The sequence below is a fragment of the Corapipo altera genome, unplaced genomic scaffold (genome assembly GCF_003945725.1).
Source record: "Corapipo altera isolate COAL_440 unplaced genomic scaffold, ASM394572v1 96, whole genome shotgun sequence".
Taxonomy (NCBI): Eukaryota; Metazoa; Chordata; class Aves; order Passeriformes; family Pipridae; genus Corapipo; species Corapipo altera.
The window spans coordinates 1,228,053-1,244,533 of NW_020884962.1; the positions used below are offsets into that span (position 1 = coordinate 1,228,053).

The following is a 16,481-nucleotide window of genomic DNA, read 5'->3' on the forward strand; positions in this document are numbered from 1 at the left end:
GGGATGGGATGGGATGGGATGGGATGGGATGGGATGGGATGGGATGGGATGGGATGGGATGGCATGTCCCGGGGTGGAGGGGCTTAGCATGGCAGGGCCTGGCACAGCACGGCACATGCCAGGCTGGGGTGGCAGGGCCTGGCACAGCACGGCACATGCCAGGCTGGGGTGGCAGGGCCCGGCCGGGGGCACTCACAGAGCCCCTTGGAGATGAGCGTGAGCTTCCTGGGGGACAGCGAGGGCAGCCGCGGCTTCACGAAATCCTCCACGGTGACGGCGGCCATGGCGTTGATGGAGGTGGAGGCCGTGCTGGGGGCAGGGGGCACTGCTCAGCCCCGGTCCCCACGGGGGGAGCAGGGGGGGCACCCCCTCCCCTGGGGACCCCTGTGCTCACCTGAGGGTCCCGCTGTAGGCACAGGCCAGGAACAGCCCCGGCACCCCCGGGGTGGTCTCGAAGATGTCCAGGACCAGGTAGGGCATGTACTGCAGGGAGAGGGGGCTGCAGGACCCCAGGGCAGGACCCCAGGGGACCTGAACACCCTCTCCTACCCTGCTGCCCACAGGGGGTGCTCAGGAGGGCAGGACCCCAGGGCACCCCAAGACCCCCTCTGACCCCCTCACCCTCCCACCCTCCTGTCTTGGGGGGTCCTCGAGGGGCTGGCATGAGGGGGACCCCAATGTCCCCTTCAACACCCTCGTCCTCCCACCCCGCTGCCCCCGGGGATCCTGGAGAGGCTGGTACCTGGTCGGGGGCAGCGATGGCGCCAGCCAGGAGGGGGTCACAGTCCTTGTAGAGGGCAAACATGACGAGGCCACAGGCGACCGCGCTGGAGACGATGCAGAACAGCCCCACTTGATTCACCAGCAGCGCCCTGTGAGCACAGGGAGGGGGGTGAGGAGGGGGCCCGGCTGGGTGTGGGGGCCGGGCAGGGCTGCAGGGGCTGTGCAGCGGTGCCAGGTTCATACAGGGTCCGTTCAGGGGTGTATAGGGGTTCATATAGGGCCTGTGTAGGGTCTGTGCAGGGCCACAGGGTCCATGCAGGGGTACAGGCACCGCTCTCCCTTAGGGGACAAACTCACAGAGCAGGATCCAGGCAATCCCAGGCCCCCTGGACTCACATCTTGGCCTCCCTCTCGGTCCTGCAGGCCACGTAGCGCTGCACTTGGGCCTGGTTGACGCCGTACATGGAGAGCCAGACCAGGGTCCCGCCCAGCAGGAAGGTCCACACCGTGTACCGGCTCCGCGGGTCTGGGTTGAAGCTGGGCACGGTGGCACAGTGCCAGGGTGAGGGGTGGGCTGGCACCACCCCCCCCCCCAGCACCCTGGGGAAGCACCTCAGGGCAGGGGGAGCGGGGTCTGCACACCACAGGGTGGGGGGACTCACTCTCCAAAGTTTATCCTGGAGTTGTTGGCAGCGATGCCCAGCACCTTGGCAGGACCCCCCACCAGCAGAGACCCCCGGATGACAATGGCGATGAAGCCCGAGAGCATGACAAAGACCTGGAAGACGTCGGTCCAGATGACAGCCTTCATCCCACCCTGCGCCAGACGGAGCTGATGGTGACCACCAGGGACCCCCAGGGCCACCGGGACCCCCCCCCGGGGGCTCCCCCACTCACGATGGTGGTGTAGAAGGTGCAGATGACCCCGGTGGAGAGCAGGGAGGCCCAGATGTCCAGCCCGGTCACTGGAGGGGAAGGGACGGTGCTGAGCAGAGCCCCGGGTGAAATGTCACCCGCAGTGGGACAGGGCCGGGGTGTCCCCCGCGCAGGGACAGGGACAGGGACACGCCGGGGAGCAGCCCCACACACACACACCTTGGTTGAGGATCAGGGCGGGGGCGTAGATGACGATCCCTGTGTAGAGCATCTGTGGGAAGAGAGGGGGGTCAGCACCGCGTCCCTCCGGCACCGCGGGGACGGGGACAGAGGGTGACGGCGCTGGGAAAACACTGCGGTTTTCACTCAAAACAGGGCTCCCGCCGGGAGCTGCGCGCTCGGAGCCAGGGAAAACACGAGCACGGGACCCAAGGACGCTCCCCAGGGGCTCAGGGCAGCGCCAGCACGGCCGGGTCCGAGCCCCTCCCCGCGTTCCCATCCCAACCCCGCACCGCCGGCACGCACCGTGGCCACCACGTACTGCAGGGTCCCGCACAGCCGGACGCTCCTGCTGAACCGCCGCTCCAGGTACTGGGACAAGGACAAGGACACCGAGCACGTCGGGGCCGTCCCGGCAGCGGGGGCCACCCCAGGGCGGGATCCCCGCGTGCCCACCCAGCCCCGTGCCCACCTCGTAGGTGCTGGTGAGCCCCAGGCGGTAGAAGACGGGCAGGAAGAGCTGGGCGGTGAGCAGGGAGTTGATGAGCTGTGCCATGCACATCCAGAGGAATTTGGCGCCGTACCGGAACGCCTCCGCCGGCACTCCCAGCACCTGGATGGCCGACATGAAGCTGGCGGAGAGCGAGAGCCCCACGGGCAGCGCCGACATGCGCCGGCCCCCCGTGAAAAAGTCCTCCGAGGTCTTCTGGCCGCCCCTGGCGAGGCCGTGGAAGAGCCCGATGCCCGTGGAGATGAGCAGCATCAGCCCGAAGACTCCGTAGTCCCAGAGGCTGAAGGTGAGACGCTCCGCAGCCCGGATCTCCGGGCTCCCCGTCGGGGCTGGCATGGCCGTGGCACGGGGGGAGCCCCAAACCGGGCAACCGCGGGAGGACGGGGACACGGCACCCACGGCTAGGCCAGGACGCGGAGACACCGCTGGAGGGTGAGAAAATTCCTTGGAATTATTGCTCAACACCTCGTGCGGGAAGGAGGGAGCGCGGATTGGGGAGCAGGGCCCTGTCCCGCCCTGTTCCCTTCGCACCCGTCCCGGGCCAGGTCTGTGCCAAGGGCTGCGAAGGGACTGCACGAGGGACAACCCGAATTTGGCGTGGGAATTACCCCGAGACCTCCCGCTCTGGAGCCAAGAGAGGCAGCGCCTGGTCCAGCTGCTCCGGGGAAACGTTGGCACCCAAAGGACACGTCCGGGAGGGAGGGAAAGAGGGGAGGGAGCGACCCCTCCCCAACCAGCCCAAACAAGGAGGGGCAGAGCCTCCGGCAGAGCCAAATTTATCTCCAGCCGAGGGAGGGGGAAAAACAAACCCAAAGAAAACCTTTACCCAGAGAAAAGCAGGTTGTTTGCAGGCAGCTGCCTGCGGAGCGGGACGGACCGGCTGCCGAGGCTGAGGAGCGGAGCGGGGGCTGCCCGGGGGTCCCTGGGGGGCCTTGGCGGGTCCCAGAGGCTGCTGTGATGTCCTCGGGGGGCGTGGAGGGAAGGCTGTGCCTCGAGCTGCTCCAGCCCGTGGGGCGGGGGGACGGCGGGAGGCAGGTTCAGGCCGTCGAGGAGGGACCCTCCGTGGGGAGGACGGAGCCATCGGGGGCCGCAGCCATAACCCCTTCCCTGCCGTGCCCCCTGCTCCGCTCACGGCCCCGGCGCTGCCGCCGCATCCAGATCCCGGAGGGAGCCGGGCACTGACCCCCGGGAGCGCGGGGACAGCTCTGGCTCTGGGATTTGACGTGGCACCGGGCGTGGGGCTGGCCTGGCTTCCTCATTCCCTGGCACAAACACCGCTTTGTCCCGCCTGGCCCTCAGACAGGTTTGGGGATTTCCACCTCTCTGCCCTAAGCCCCGGGGCTGAGATCAGATTTGGGACTGATTTGGCACATCAGAGCCCTGATGTGGGGACGGAGCTGATGCAGGGGCACAGATTCCACCATCGAGGCACGGTCCCCCCCAAGGTGTCACCACTGGGGCACCGTCCCCTCTGAGGCATCACTGAAAGGCGATCATCCCCTCCAAAGCATCACCACAAGGGCACTGTCACCTCTGAGGCACCACCAGGAGGTCACTGTCCCCTCCAAAGCATCATCATGGGGGTATTGTCCACTCTGACATGTCACCACAGGGGCATTGTCACCTCCAAGGTGTCACCACGGGGTCACTGTCACTTCCAAGGTGTCACCAGAGGGGGGCCATCCCCTCCGTGGGGCAGAGGAGGGTCCCTGGGCCCTTCCTCCAGCCCTGGTGACACTGTCCCCATCACCTGTCCCCGGGGGCCAGGGCGGGGCAGGATCCCTTCCACACCTCCCCGAGCTGGTTGGAGCAGCTCCAGGGGAAAAACGCCAAGATTTGGCCACATCCTGCAGCAGGTACGTGTGACACCACACGGCACCGGGCCCGGCACACGCCCAGCACCACCGTGGCACCCGGGGCACGACAGGGGAGAGGGGACAGGGCTGTCACTGGGGCACTGAGGGTCCCAGCAAGGGGGTGCAGGGAGGGGGCAGGCAGCACCCAGGCCCTCGCCCTGGGAAGGGATGTCCTGGTAGAGCATCACCTACCCCTGTGGTACCCACAGCACCAGGACAGGGGTCTCTTGGGGTGCCCAGGGCGTGCCCAGGCTCCCTGCCCATCACTCCACCCCATCCCCGCACCCTGGGGTGTCTCCCCTGGTCCCCCCTCCCCTGCCAGGAAGCCACGCGCCGGGGAGGCCTCGGGCAGGAAGGAAGTCACCCGGGGGACTTTTTGTCTCTCTCCTTCACTCGCAGCCACCTACGCACCCCCAGAGCCCCGGTCTGGCAGCACACCCTGCCCGGGACCCCTCCCGGGCACGGCAGAGGTACCACATGGGCTCCAGGGGATGGAGCTGAGCCCTCCCTGCACAATGGGGCAGGGCAGGAGCGGCTGTGGGACAGGGTGGGAGGGGGGTTATCCCACCTCAGGACTCAGTTTCCCCTTCATCCCTCCCAGGAGGGGCCGATCCCAGCCCCGGGGGTGCCGCGGGTTCCATCGCGGGGTTTAACCCCAGGGAGGATGAGGAGGGAAAGGCAGGGAAGGGGAGCCGTGGGGCCGGGGGGTCACTCTGAGCCCCACTTTTCCCCTGCAGCGCCCGCCATGGCCCCGCTGGGCGAGGACACGCCGCTGATCGGGGGCCGCTCCTGCAGCCTCTCCTCAGCCGAGCCCGGCAAGACCGGCACCCTGCGGGTGCTCCTGTACCCCCGGGCACCCGCCCCACGCAGCCCCCCCGGTGCCCTCACCTTCAGCTGCGGCGAGTTCACGGCCGAGGAGCTCTGTGTGCGCGCGGCCAAGGCCTGCGGTGAGCCCGGGGTGCTGATCGTGGGGCTGGGCAGAAGCTCGGGGTGCCAACTGTGGGGCTGGGCAGCAGCTTGGTGTGCCAACCGTGGGGCTGGGCAGCAGCTTGGTGTGCCAATTGTGGGGCTGGGCAGCAGCTCAGGTGCCAACCATGGGGCTGGGCAGCAGCTCAGGGTGCCAACTGTGGGGCTGGGCAGCAGCTTGGTGTGCCAACCGTGGGGCTGGGCAGCCGGCCATGGGCATGGGATCCTGGCTGTGGGTTCAGGTTACTGGCCACAGGCTCTGGTTCGGGGCTGTGGGCTCAGGGTACTGGCTGTGGGATGGTGGTCCCAGCCCTGGGTCCCGTGCCCCTCCTGGCTGGGGGTCCCAGCCCCGCCCTCCACCCCCAGGTGTGCTGCCCGTGTGCCACCCGCTCTTCGCCCTGGCCACGGAGGATCTGAGCTGCTGGTTCCCCCCCAACCACCTCTTCACCGTGGACGAGTCCAGCAGCCAGGTCGTGGTGTACAGGATCAGGTACAGCCCCAGCACAGCCCCCCGGGACCCTCTGGTGGGTTCTGTGCTCTGGGGGACGCAGTGCTGAGACCCCCCCGCCGGCCCCATCAGGTTCTTCTTCCCCAACTGGTGTGGACTGGGACAGTCCCACCGCTTCCAGCTGCTGAATGACCGGGCCAGCCCCATCCTGGACTACCCTGTCATCGATTACCTGTTCGCCCAGGTGAGCCCTGCCAGGTGGCACCTCTGCCCCTGACTCCTGGCACCGCAGGTGGGGTCCTGTGTGGCTTCTCGGGTGTGTGGTGCGTGTTGACCTCGGTGCAGTGATGCCTTCATCGCCCTGGGCTGTGCCACTCTCCTCCTCCTCCTCCAGCACCCACAGGTCCCTGCAGGATGTGGATCCTCTTACCTGGCTCACCTGGAGGTGCTCGTGGGGCACCCCAGGTTGCTGACATGGGGGTCACTGTGTCCCCTGGGTGGTCCCTGCCCCAGGGACAGAGCCGGGGAAGCAGCAGGAAACCAGAGCCCAGGGCGGGATGTGACTCATGTGGGCACTGGGACAGGGGGACAGTATGTGGTGCCACAGACTGGGGGTCCTGTGGTGCCTCGGGTGTCCTGGCATGGCAGGAGGTGGGAGAACCCCCCCAAACCCTCGTGTTCCCCCCAGTCCCGCAGTGACTTCGTAGAGGGCCGCGTGGCCGTGGGGCTGAGCCTGCCCACGCAGGAGGAGTGCCTGGGCCTGGCCCTGCTGGACATGCTGCGCATCGCCAAGGAGGAGAGGCAGAGCCCCGACCAGGTCTGCAGCCACGTCAGGTGAGCTGGGGGCTGGGGGCACAGTGGGGCACTCATGGGACAGCCTGGCATCCATGGGGACAGCCTGGCACCTCTGGGTACAGTGACACCCATAGAGACAGCCTGGCATCCATGGGGACAGTCCAACAACCATGGGGAACACCTGGTATCCCTGGGGAACACCTGGCATCCTTGGGGAACGCCTGGCATCCTTGGGGAACATCTGGCATCCCTGGGGAACACCTGGCATCCCTGGGGAACGCCTGGCATCCCTGGGGAACACCTGGCATCCCTGCGGACACCCCGTCACCCCCCTGTGCCTCCCGTCCCCGGCAGCTACAAGTCCTGCATCCCGGAGCCGCTGCGGAGCCAGATCCAGCAGCACAACTTCCTCACCCGCAAGCGCATCCGGCGCCGCTTCAGCAAATCCCTGCGGAAGCTCGGGGGCTGCCAGACCGACGGGCCCCACCTGAAGCTCAAGTACCTGCTGGACCTGGAGCGGCTGCAGCGCCGCCGGGCCGAGGAGAGTTTCCGTGTCCGCTCCCCCGGGTCCCCCGCGGGCATCACCATCCACGTGGCCGGGGAGAGCGGCGTGTCCTGGAGCTGCGGCGGCTCCGAGGTGCCGGGGTGGAGCGGGGGGGGCTTGCGGTGGGGGTCCCGCGGTGGGATGGGGTGGGGGGAGCGCGGCTGTCACGCCGTTTGTCACCCCGCAGAACCGCCAGCACTTCTGCGACTTCCCCGACATCGCCGACATCAGCATCAAGCAGGCGGGCGGGGAGGGCGGCCCCGCGGAGACCCGGCTCGTCACCCTCACCAAGGTGGACAACCGCGTGCTGGTGAGCCGCGGGGGTGGGCTGGGGAGCCCCCCGGGGGGCTTGGGGGGATGTGGAGCTGACCCTCATCCCCTCCCCACCCTGCCCCAGGAGGTGGAGTTCCCGACGCTGCGGGAGGCTCGTTCCTTCGTGGCTCTCATCGACGGCTACTACCGGCTGACGGCGGATGCCCAGCACTACTTCTGCAAGGAGGTGGCCCCTCCCCGGCTCCTGGAGGACGTGGAGAACCAGTGCCACGGGCCCATCAGGTGGGTGCCGGGACCCCCCCTCGCCAACCCCAACCCGCAGGTGACAGGGGAAGGGGTCACCCGGGGGGAGCTGCGGGGAGAGGTCCCCACCCCCTTCACTGGGGAGGGGGGGACACGGTGGGGAGGGGAGGGCAGTGGGGGTCCCACGATGGGGAGAGGAGGGCAGTGGGGGTCCCCGGGGGTGTCCCAGAGCCGGATCCACCCCCAGCCCTGCCTTTCACAGCGCCGAGTTCGCTGTGAGCAAGCTGAAGGCGGCCGGGAGCCCCCCGGGGCTGTACCTGCTGCGCCGCAGCCCCCAGGACTTCGACAGTTACCTGCTGACCGTCTGTGTCCAGGTGAGACCCCCCCCCTGCACCGGGGGCTCCGGGGGTCCGGGACTGTGGGGGTCCCGTCACCGGGAGAGAGGGAAACACTGACCTGGTGCCACCCACGGTGGGATGGGCACAGCCCGGGGCTGCTGCGGGCACCAGCAGGGCAGGAGGGGTTTGGGGGGCTCTGGGGGCGGTCCCCACGCTGCTGATCCCGACTGATCCCCCCACAGACCCGCTCCGGGCAGGATTACAGGCGGTGCCAGATCCGCAGGGATGAGGAGGGACACTTCTGGCTGTCGGGGGTGTCGCGGAGGTTCTGCAGCCTGCGGGAGCTGCTGGGCACCTACGGGCGCCGGGGGCTGCAGGCAGAGGGGGCCCGGATGCACCTGGGGGCCTGCTGCCCACCCCGCCCCAAAGGTGACAACAGGGGACGTCACAGAGAGGGGGCTGTGAGGTCACAGAACGGCTGTGATGTCATGGGGGAGCTGTGTGGCGTCACAGAACGGGTTGTGTGAGGTCACAGATTGGGCTGTGACATCACAGAGTGGGCTGGGAGGCCACAGGGTGACCTATGACACCATAGAGGGGACGGTGTGACAGCACACAGCTGCTGTGGGACACTGAAAAGTGAGATGTGTGAGGTCACAGAGCGGGCTGTGACATCACAGAGGGGGGCTGTGTGACATGAGAGGGTAGGCTGTGCCATAGAGCTGCTGTGTGACATCACAGAGCAGGCTGTGAGGTCACAGGACAGACCATGATGTCACAGCTGGGCCTGTGTGACATCACAGAGCTGTCTACGAGGTCACAGGATGGACCATGACATCACAGCGGGGCCTGTGTGACCTCACAGCTGCTCTGTGACGTCACGGAGCGGCCGTGTGACATCACAGAGCGGCTGTGTGAGGTCACCAGGCAGGTGCCCCCTGCCCTGCCCCCCCTCACGGCCTGTGTCCCCCCCCCCCCCAGAGAAGTCCAACCTGCTGATCGTTCGGAGTGGGGCCCCCCCGCCCCCCGGCTCCCCCCCGGCCCCCCGGCGCCGCAGCCTCCACCAGATGATGTTCCACAAGATCGACCCCCAGAGCCTGACACGGGTACAGGGGGGGCCCAGGGCGGTGGGTCGGGGGGGGGGCACAGGGACAGGGACCCCCCAGGACCATCCCCCTGTCCCTGCAGGGCGAGAGCCTTGGCCAGGGCTCCTTCACCCAGATCTACAAGGGCGTCAAGCGGGACCAGGAGGAGCAGGAGGAGGGGGACGGGCCCCACCAGACCACCGTGGTGCTCAAGGTCATGGACAGCAGCCACCGCAACTGCTCCGAGGTGAGGGGGTGGCACAGCCCCCCCGCGGTGGCACTGGGGGATGAGGGGCGTCCCCAGGAGCCCCCCCTGAGCCGCCTGTCCCACTCCCAGTCCTTCCTGGAGGCAGCCAGCACCATGAGCCAGCTCTCCCACAAGCACCTGGTCCTGCTGCACGGTGTCAGCCTCGGGAAGGACAGTGAGTGCCCGGGGGAGCACAGGGAGTGCCCGGGGGAGCACAGGGAGTGCCCAGCCCTGCCGTGCCCCGGGTGACCCCCCACATCCCCCAGGTGTGATGGTGCAGGAGTTCGTCCGGCACGGCCCCCTGGACCTCTACCTGCGCAAGAAGCAGGGCGAGGGCTCGGTGACCACCAGCTGGAAGCTGACGGTGGCCAAGCAGTTGGCCTATGCCCTCAACTACCTGGTGAGCGGCTCCGAGTGCCCGTGTCCCACGGTCCGTGTGTCCTGCTGTTCTCTGCCCTCATCCCACGGTTTCCAGGCATCCACGTCCTCTGGGTCTGGCTCACCCGCCTCCTGCATCAGCTGTGCATCCCTGGCACACATCCCACACACATCCACAGCTCCCGGGCATCCGTGTCCCATGGCCCCCACAAGTCCATGGCCCACAGCTCCCATGTATCCATAATCCCACAGTTCCCACATATCCATATCCTATAACCCCCCCACATCCCTGTCCCATGACTCCCATCTATCCATACCCCACAGCTCCCACACATCCATGTCCCATGGATCCCATCTATCCCATGCTCCCATGCATCCATGTCCTGTGCCTCCACACATCCCCCCATGGGTGGGGCCACACCGAGGGTCCTGGTCCCTCTTCCCCCCCCTCCAGGAGGACAAGAAGATCACCCACGGGAACGTCTCTGCCAAGAAGGTGCTGCTGGCGCGGGAGGGGGACGCGGCCACAGGGACCCCCCCGTTCATCAAGCTCAACGACCCCGGGGTCAGCGTCACCGTCCTGGCCCCAGACAGTGAGTGCTAGGGGTCCTGGGGGGTCTGGGATTGCTGGGCCCCCCCCAGGTGCTGAGCAGGGCCGTCCCCCCCCCAGTGCTGGTGCAGAGGATCCCCTGGGTGGCCCCCGAGTGCGTCCGGGATCCCAAGAGCCTGGCACTGCCCGCTGACAAGTGGAGCTTCGGGGTGACCCTCTGGGAGATCTTCAGTGGTGGGAACATGCCCCTGAGCCTGCTGGAGCCCCAGAAGGTGAGGCTGCCCCAGCCCCCTGAATCCTGACCCTCCTGATCCTTCCCAGTGCATCCCAACCCTCCTGCCCCGTCCTCCTGCCCTGTCCTGCTGCACCCGGGCCCCGCTCACTCCCCCAGCTTTGGGGCTGTTCAGGGGCTGTTCGAGGCGGCCCCAGACACCCCACAGCCACCCCGGGCCCCCCCTTCCCGCCCCTGCAGAAGCTGGATTTCTACCAGAGCCAGCTGCAGCTCCCGGCTCCCAAGTGGCCGGAGCTGGCCACGCTCATGGCCCAGTGCATGGAATACGAGCCCCAGCGCCGGCCCTGCTTCCGCGCCCTCATCCGCGACCTCAACAGCCTCATCACCTCCGGTGGGCCCCGGGGCTGGGGAGGGGGGCACGGGGGACCCCCACAGCGCCCTCACCACCCGCCTCCCCCAGACTACGAGCTGCTGTCGGACCTGTCCCCCGCGGACGTGGCGCTCCGGGACAGCCTGTGGGGACACGAGCCCCTGGCCGTGAGCCGGGACCCCGAGCACTTCCAGGAGCGGCACCTCAAGTACATCTCACTGCTGGGAAAGGTTTGGGCCCTGAACCCCAAACCTCAGTGCACCCCCTCCTCCCTCACCTGATTCGGGGCGTGGAACATCCTTGCTTTGCTGAGAAACGCTTGGATTGTGCCCCGAGAGCGGGATCTTGGGAGGGATAACAGGCACTGGGAATAATGGGGGGAGGGCTCTGGGGCACATCCCTCACCCCAGCCCGGCCCTCCCCCTACCCGCAGGGTAATTTTGGGAGCGTGGAGCTGTGCCGCTACGACCCCCTGGGGGACAGCACGGGCGAGCTGGTGGCGGTGAAGAAGCTGCAGCAGGACTCGGCCAAGGAGCTGCGGGATTTCGAGCGGGAGATCCAGATCCTGCACTCTCTGCAGCACGACTTCATCGTCCGCTACCGCGGCGTCTGCTACAGCCGGGGTGAGCACGGGGCGGGCAGGGGGCGGGCAGGGATCCCACACCCCGGCTCTGCCCAAACCCCGGCCGGAGGGTGACGGATGTGGCTCCAGGATGGCGGGGGCTGCGGCTGGTGATGGAATTCCTGCCCAACGGCTGCCTGCGGGATTACCTGCAGAAGAACCAGCCCCGCCTGGACCACAGGGCGCTGCTCCTCTACGCCTGGCAGATCTGCAAGGTGGGGTCGCCGGGGGGTGGCGGCAGCGAGGGTCCTGCTCTCCCAGGGTGGGTGGGGGTGGAACAGTGCCGTAGATCACCCGGGGGGTCGTGATCCAGCCAGGACGAGCCCCCAGGGATGCTCACTCAAGGGGCCGTGGTCCGGCTGGGATGTGGTCCCATCCAGCCCCCCGGGGATGCTCCTGGGTCCCGGTTCCCGTGAGCATTCCATCCCGGCAGGGCATGGAGTACCTGGGGGCGCAGCGCTGCGTGCACCGGGACCTGGCCAGCAGGAACATCCTGGTGGAGAGCGAGAGCCACGTCAAGATCGGGGATTTCGGGCTGGCCAAGCTGCTCCCGCAGGACAAGGACTATTACGTGGTGCGGGAGCCCGGCCAGAGCCCCGTCTTCTGGTGAGAGGGGGAGCACGGGGGGGGGCACAGGGGGCTGCAATCCCAGCTGGGTCCGGTGCTTAGCGTCTCCCCTCCGGCAGGTACGCTCCTGAATCCCTGGCAGACAACGTCTTCTCCTGCGCATCCGACACCTGGAGCTTCGGGGTCCTGCTCTACGAGCTCTTCACTTACAGCAACAAGAGCAAGAGCCCCTCAGAGGTGAGACCCCCCCGGGCTGGGGTCCTGCTGTGCCCCCCTCCCCGGGGCTGGGGTCTGTTACCTGTGGTACGAACCCCCCCCCCCCCGGCTGATCCCGGTGCCGACGGCCGCCCCCGCAGGAATTCCTCCGGATGATGGGCACCGGGAAACCGGCGCAGATCATCTGCCACTTGCTGGAGCTCCTCAAGGACAACCGGCGCCTCCCGGTGCCGTCCGGCTGCCCCGCGGAGGTGCGAGCCCTGCCCGGGCTGTTGGGGGTCCTGGGGGGGGTCCTGGGGGTCCCCCCGCTCCCCTGATGGCCGCCCTGTCCCTTGTCCCCAGGTCTACTCGCTGATGATGAGCTGCTGGGCCTTCGCCCCCGGTGCCAGGCCCACTTTTGGGGAGCTGTCCCCCAGGATCGAGGCGCTGCGGGATGGTCGGAGCAAAGCCCGTGGGTAGAACCCCCTCCCCAAAACTCCCCCCTGGCTGGGACCCCCGGACACCCACCTCCCTCCTCAGCACCCTGTGGCCACAACGATGCTTCAAGGAGCTCTGAGGGGCACAGCATGGGGGGGACATGACCCTCATGCCCCTCTCCCATGGCACACAGACCCCACCGTGCTGCCCCTTGGCTTCCCCCCCCCCCCTTCTCCCTGTTCCTGCCTCCACCATGGCAAATTCAGCCTTATTTAATTAAAGTTTGGTAAATTTTCCAGCTGGGGTGAGGTGAGGACGTGCCTGGGGAGAGGGGACACGTGGGGAAAGGGGAGTGTGGGCGTCTGGTTGCCGTGGAGCTGCTGGGAGAGAGCGGGTGCCCTGGCACATCCTGGTGAGGGAGCCCCAGCTCGGCACTGTGGGGTCAATGCCCACCCCAGTGGGGTCAGGGGATTCCTTTGCTCCCACCCTGAGCCCAAGATCCCCCCCAAAACCAGCCCCGTCCTCCCTGTGCCCGCTCAGAAAGGCTCCAGCCCCCAAATCCTCATTAACAACACGCACTCGCTTCTTCTCCCTCTGCCGCCTTTGGCCACGGGAGGGCAGATTTGGGGTGAAACCAGACAGGAACAGGCCCAGAGCAGCGCGGAACTGAGTCCGAGAGCTGGGATTCAGCATTCCAGACATGGTCCTCCTGGCAGGACCATCCCTGGGGTCCCCCTTCCCATACGGAGCGGCAGCTACAGGGGTTGGGAGGGAACCACAGCCCAGGGGGTCCTGGGGTGTTTCCTGCCAGCTCTGGATCCTCCTCAGTGGCCCTAAAAGATGCTCAGACCCCCTAGAAGATGCTCCCCCAGCCAGGGGTGGAACAGCACCTACCCCAGCCCCAGGTTGCAGGAGGTGTCCCTGAGATCCCACTGCAGCACATCCCCGTGCTCCCGCCGCTGGCTGAGCTTCCCAGCATTCCAGGGGCTTGGGAACACCCCCACGAGGCTCCGTCAGAATTCCTGCCCCAGGTCCTGGGGATCAACTCCTGCCTCTTGGAGCTCACCAGGGGGCGATTTAGTGGCCAAGAGGAGGAAATGTCGGGGGACCACTGGGGCTCCCCTGGCACTTGCCAGGACCTGGAGCAGCACCGGGAAGGACGGGCAGCTCGGAGGAACTGGGAATGTCGTGCACCAAGGGGGTGGGCACAGCCCCAGACCCCCCCAGGACCACCAGAGCTCCCCCAGTGCCTCGGTGCAGAGCCAGCTCAGTGCCACCCTCACACTGAGCCTCTCCCAGAGCAGTGATCCCAGTGGCACCAGTATCCTGTGGGAATCCTCCCCCAGCCTGGTGCCACCCACCCACCCACGGGCACGAGGAGGTTATTAGAAAATAAAGGTTATTAGAAAATAAAGTGTTTAATAAAAGAGCAGCTCCTGCTCCCTTCACAGCACGGGGGAGGGTGGGGGGGGGTCCAACGCGGTGACAGCCACGGGAAGGGGGAACAGGGAGAGGAGGAGGAGGAAAAGGAGGAGGAAAAGGGGGGTTCCCACCCCACAGCACCCCCTCCCCTCCCCAGCCGGCCTCCATCCAGTGTTTCAAGTTCACACAACCAAGGGGGAAGCCCGGGGGGCTCAGAGGGTCCAGCAGGAGGTGGCTCAGGATCCCGCCAGGTAGATCCCTGTGGAGGAAAGGTGGTGAGGAGGGGTGAGGGGAACATCCCTGGCACCACTGCCAAGTGGCCAGGGCTCAATGCCAGCACCAAGCTGGGCAACCTGCACCCTCCCAGGTTGGGCATCACCCAGTGAGGGGGGACTGAAGCTTGGGGACAGAGGAGGGGACCCCATCTACCCCAGGGTCACAGGGAGCAGGGAAGGGACCCTGTGTGCTGCAGGAAGGGACTCCAGGCACCCTGGCAAAGGGATCTCATGCACCCCAGGGCCGTGGGGAGCAGGAAGGGACCACTGTGGACCTTGGGGAAAGAACAGCCTTCCCTGTTCCCTGTCCTGTGCACCTCAGGACACAGGGGATGGGGAGAGGATCCCCTGCCCACCAAGGCTGTGGGGAAAGGACCCCACGCCCCTGGGGTGTGCCCCCTCCCCAGCTGTACCTGTAGCAAACCTCTTCTTGACCAGCGACATCCGGTACCCGGCGCTCGCCAGCTCCACCTCCACCCCCGACAAGGTGCTGCCCTCGCTGCTGAACTGGGCAGCCACGGGACTGGGCTTACTGGGCCCCCCCAGGGGCTCCCAGCTGGCCGAGAGCCGGCCACAGCCTGGGGGAACAGCAGAGGGGTTGGGGGGGTCTGGCCTCTGCATCCCCCTGCCCCATGCCCTCAGGGTGGGCACAGACTCACCTCCCTGCCCCGGGGCACCAGGGACGTCCAGCAGCTTCCAGAGCAGCCTCTTCTCCTCCAGGTTCCTGCCGGGACACAGGAATGCCCTCAGACCCCCAAGCCCCTCCCCCCACTTCATCCTGAACCCACCTTCCCTGCCCTCCTCACCCTGGCAGCACCCCCATTTCCCAGCTCAGGGTCTCAAATTCCCAGTTCAGGGTCCCCCTCTCCCAATCCTGGAGGGATTTAGAACCCTATCTCCTGTGCCTCCCACCCTGGGGGGAATTTGGGACCCCCATCTCCCGTGCCTCCCACTCTAGAGGTGTTCAGTGTATCCCACCCTGAGGAGGTTCAGAACCCCAAGTCCTGCATTTCCCACCCTGGGGAGGTTTGGGACCCCCACTCCCACATTTCCCACTCTGGGCTGGTTTGGGACCCATTTCCCACTCTGGGGGTGGGTTGGGACCCCCCCTCCTGTGCTTCCCACCCTGGGGAGGTTCAAGATCTCCAGTCCTGTCCCTCCCAGCCCGGTGGGACTGTGACCCCCAGTGCTGTGCGTCCCCACCCCAGTGCTGGTTCCCACCCCCTGCCCCGGTACCAGCTGGCCGCGGGCTGCAGCCGGAGGTTGGTGAGGGGCTCCTCGACGGGCAGCAGGACGTGGACGTTGGCGAGGGGCACGGGCAGTGCCAGGGCGCCGGCGTTGTAGCCGTAGTCGACGCTGACCCGCGTGGCCCCGGGCGCGCAGTCCCAGCGCACGCAGAGCCGCAGCGGCGCCGAGCCGGGGCCCAGCCGCGAGAACTGCGGCACACGGGGGGGCTCAGGGGGGCACCCAGACCCTCCCGCCCTCCAGGGGGGCTGCTGGGGAGGGTCCCAGCTCTCCCCACACCCCCCCCGGGGTTCACCTGGTACTTGAGCAGAGCCACGTTGTAGTAGGAGGCGGTCGGGCTCTGCTCTGCCTGCCGCTGCAGTTGCCCCGTCAGCGCTGCCATGTTCAGCCAGAAGTCCCTGGTGCTGGGGTCGCTCTGGGAGGGGTCGCTGGGGGCACGGGGTCAGAGGGGCACCCCCAGAACGCAGCACCCCCCCATACCCAGCTGCACCCACCGGCTCCCCAGGACACCCAGACCTCCGGGGACCACACGTACCCCATCACCAGTCGCCCGTGGCTGCGCCCACCCTCTCCCAGGGTGCCCGTGCCCCCCGCCTCGCTGCCCCCCCCGCCGTGCAGGGCGTCCCCGAGGCTCCCCACCTGTAGAGCAGGTCGGTGTTGGGCAGGAAGTGCTCGATGGCCCCCGTGTTGAGCAGTCGGAAGCTGAGCACTGGGGGGGCCGCGGTGCCGCTGAACACGCGGACGATGCCGGCGGGGAAGGACATGGTGAGCTCCCCCGTCACCTTCACCAGGCAGCTGCTGGGGACAGGTCGGGGGTCAGCGGGTGCCCCGGGCAGGACACAGTGGTTGGGGGACCCCCAGGACCCCCCCTGTACCTGTCGGCGTCGCGGCCCTTGAAGTAGGCGTGCACGTACTCGGTGAAGGCGGTGGCCACGGGCAGCGCGTCCTGCGAGCCCAGCACCACGGGGCTGGGACCCCGAGACAGCCCTGGGGGGGGCCGGGGGGCACACAGGGGGTCAGAGCACGGGTGGGACCCTCACCCCGTGCCCCATGAGCCCCCCCC

The 16,481-nt window shown here is 67.7% G+C and overlaps 4 protein-coding genes across 4 annotated transcripts in view; 1 reads left to right on the forward strand and 3 right to left on the reverse strand.

The window, feature by feature from the left end:
* The window catches only part of SLC5A5 (solute carrier family 5 member 5), a 4,892-nt gene extending 2,064 nt beyond the window's left edge, over positions 1 to 2,828 (reverse strand). The window contains exons 1-9 of the mRNA XM_027664215.1: positions 2,291 to 2,828; positions 2,125 to 2,190; positions 1,819 to 1,870; positions 1,621 to 1,688; positions 1,386 to 1,540; positions 1,120 to 1,260; positions 743 to 872; positions 395 to 483; positions 197 to 309 (exon numbers count right to left, since the gene is read on the reverse strand). Coding sequence (XP_027520016.1) covers positions 197 to 309; positions 395 to 483; positions 743 to 872; positions 1,120 to 1,260; positions 1,386 to 1,540; positions 1,621 to 1,688; positions 1,819 to 1,870; positions 2,125 to 2,190; positions 2,291 to 2,665 — 1,189 coding nt within the window. The 5' untranslated portion in view covers positions 2,666 to 2,828. The remainder of the gene's footprint in view (positions 1 to 196; positions 310 to 394; positions 484 to 742; positions 873 to 1,119; positions 1,261 to 1,385; positions 1,541 to 1,620; positions 1,689 to 1,818; positions 1,871 to 2,124; positions 2,191 to 2,290) is intronic.
* Positions 2,829 to 4,930: 2,102 nt separating this feature from the next.
* Positions 4,931 to 13,882, forward strand: JAK3 (Janus kinase 3). The gene is made up of 23 exons (XM_027664312.1): positions 4,931 to 5,132; positions 5,518 to 5,641; positions 5,732 to 5,843; positions 6,288 to 6,433; positions 6,749 to 7,031; positions 7,126 to 7,248; positions 7,336 to 7,493; positions 7,717 to 7,828; positions 8,035 to 8,221; positions 8,774 to 8,898; positions 8,981 to 9,124; positions 9,215 to 9,299; positions 9,391 to 9,524; positions 9,957 to 10,095; positions 10,173 to 10,324; positions 10,525 to 10,675; positions 10,745 to 10,884; positions 11,088 to 11,277; positions 11,367 to 11,491; positions 11,710 to 11,882; positions 11,963 to 12,080; positions 12,200 to 12,310; positions 12,402 to 13,882. Exons 1-23 carry the CDS (start codon positions 4,931 to 4,933, stop codon positions 12,516 to 12,518), a joined length of 3,351 nt encoding a protein of 1,116 aa, XP_027520113.1. The 3' UTR covers positions 12,519 to 13,882.
* MAP1S (microtubule associated protein 1S) overlaps positions 8,753 to 16,481 on the reverse strand; it is a 24,529-nt gene continuing 16,800 nt past the window's right edge. The window contains exon 8 of the mRNA XM_027664311.1: positions 8,753 to 8,771. The gene's annotated coding sequence lies outside the window, so the exon portion shown is untranslated. The remainder of the gene's footprint in view (positions 8,772 to 16,481) is intronic.
* On the reverse strand, positions 13,902 to 16,427 carry FCHO1 (FCH domain only 1; the record flags this gene model as incomplete). Its single annotated transcript, XM_027664216.1, has 7 exons — positions 13,902 to 14,157; positions 14,587 to 14,751; positions 14,833 to 14,897; positions 15,410 to 15,609; positions 15,714 to 15,846; positions 16,058 to 16,213; positions 16,294 to 16,427. Coding segments are annotated over 7 exons (876 nt in total), but the record flags the coding sequence as incomplete, so codon positions are not given.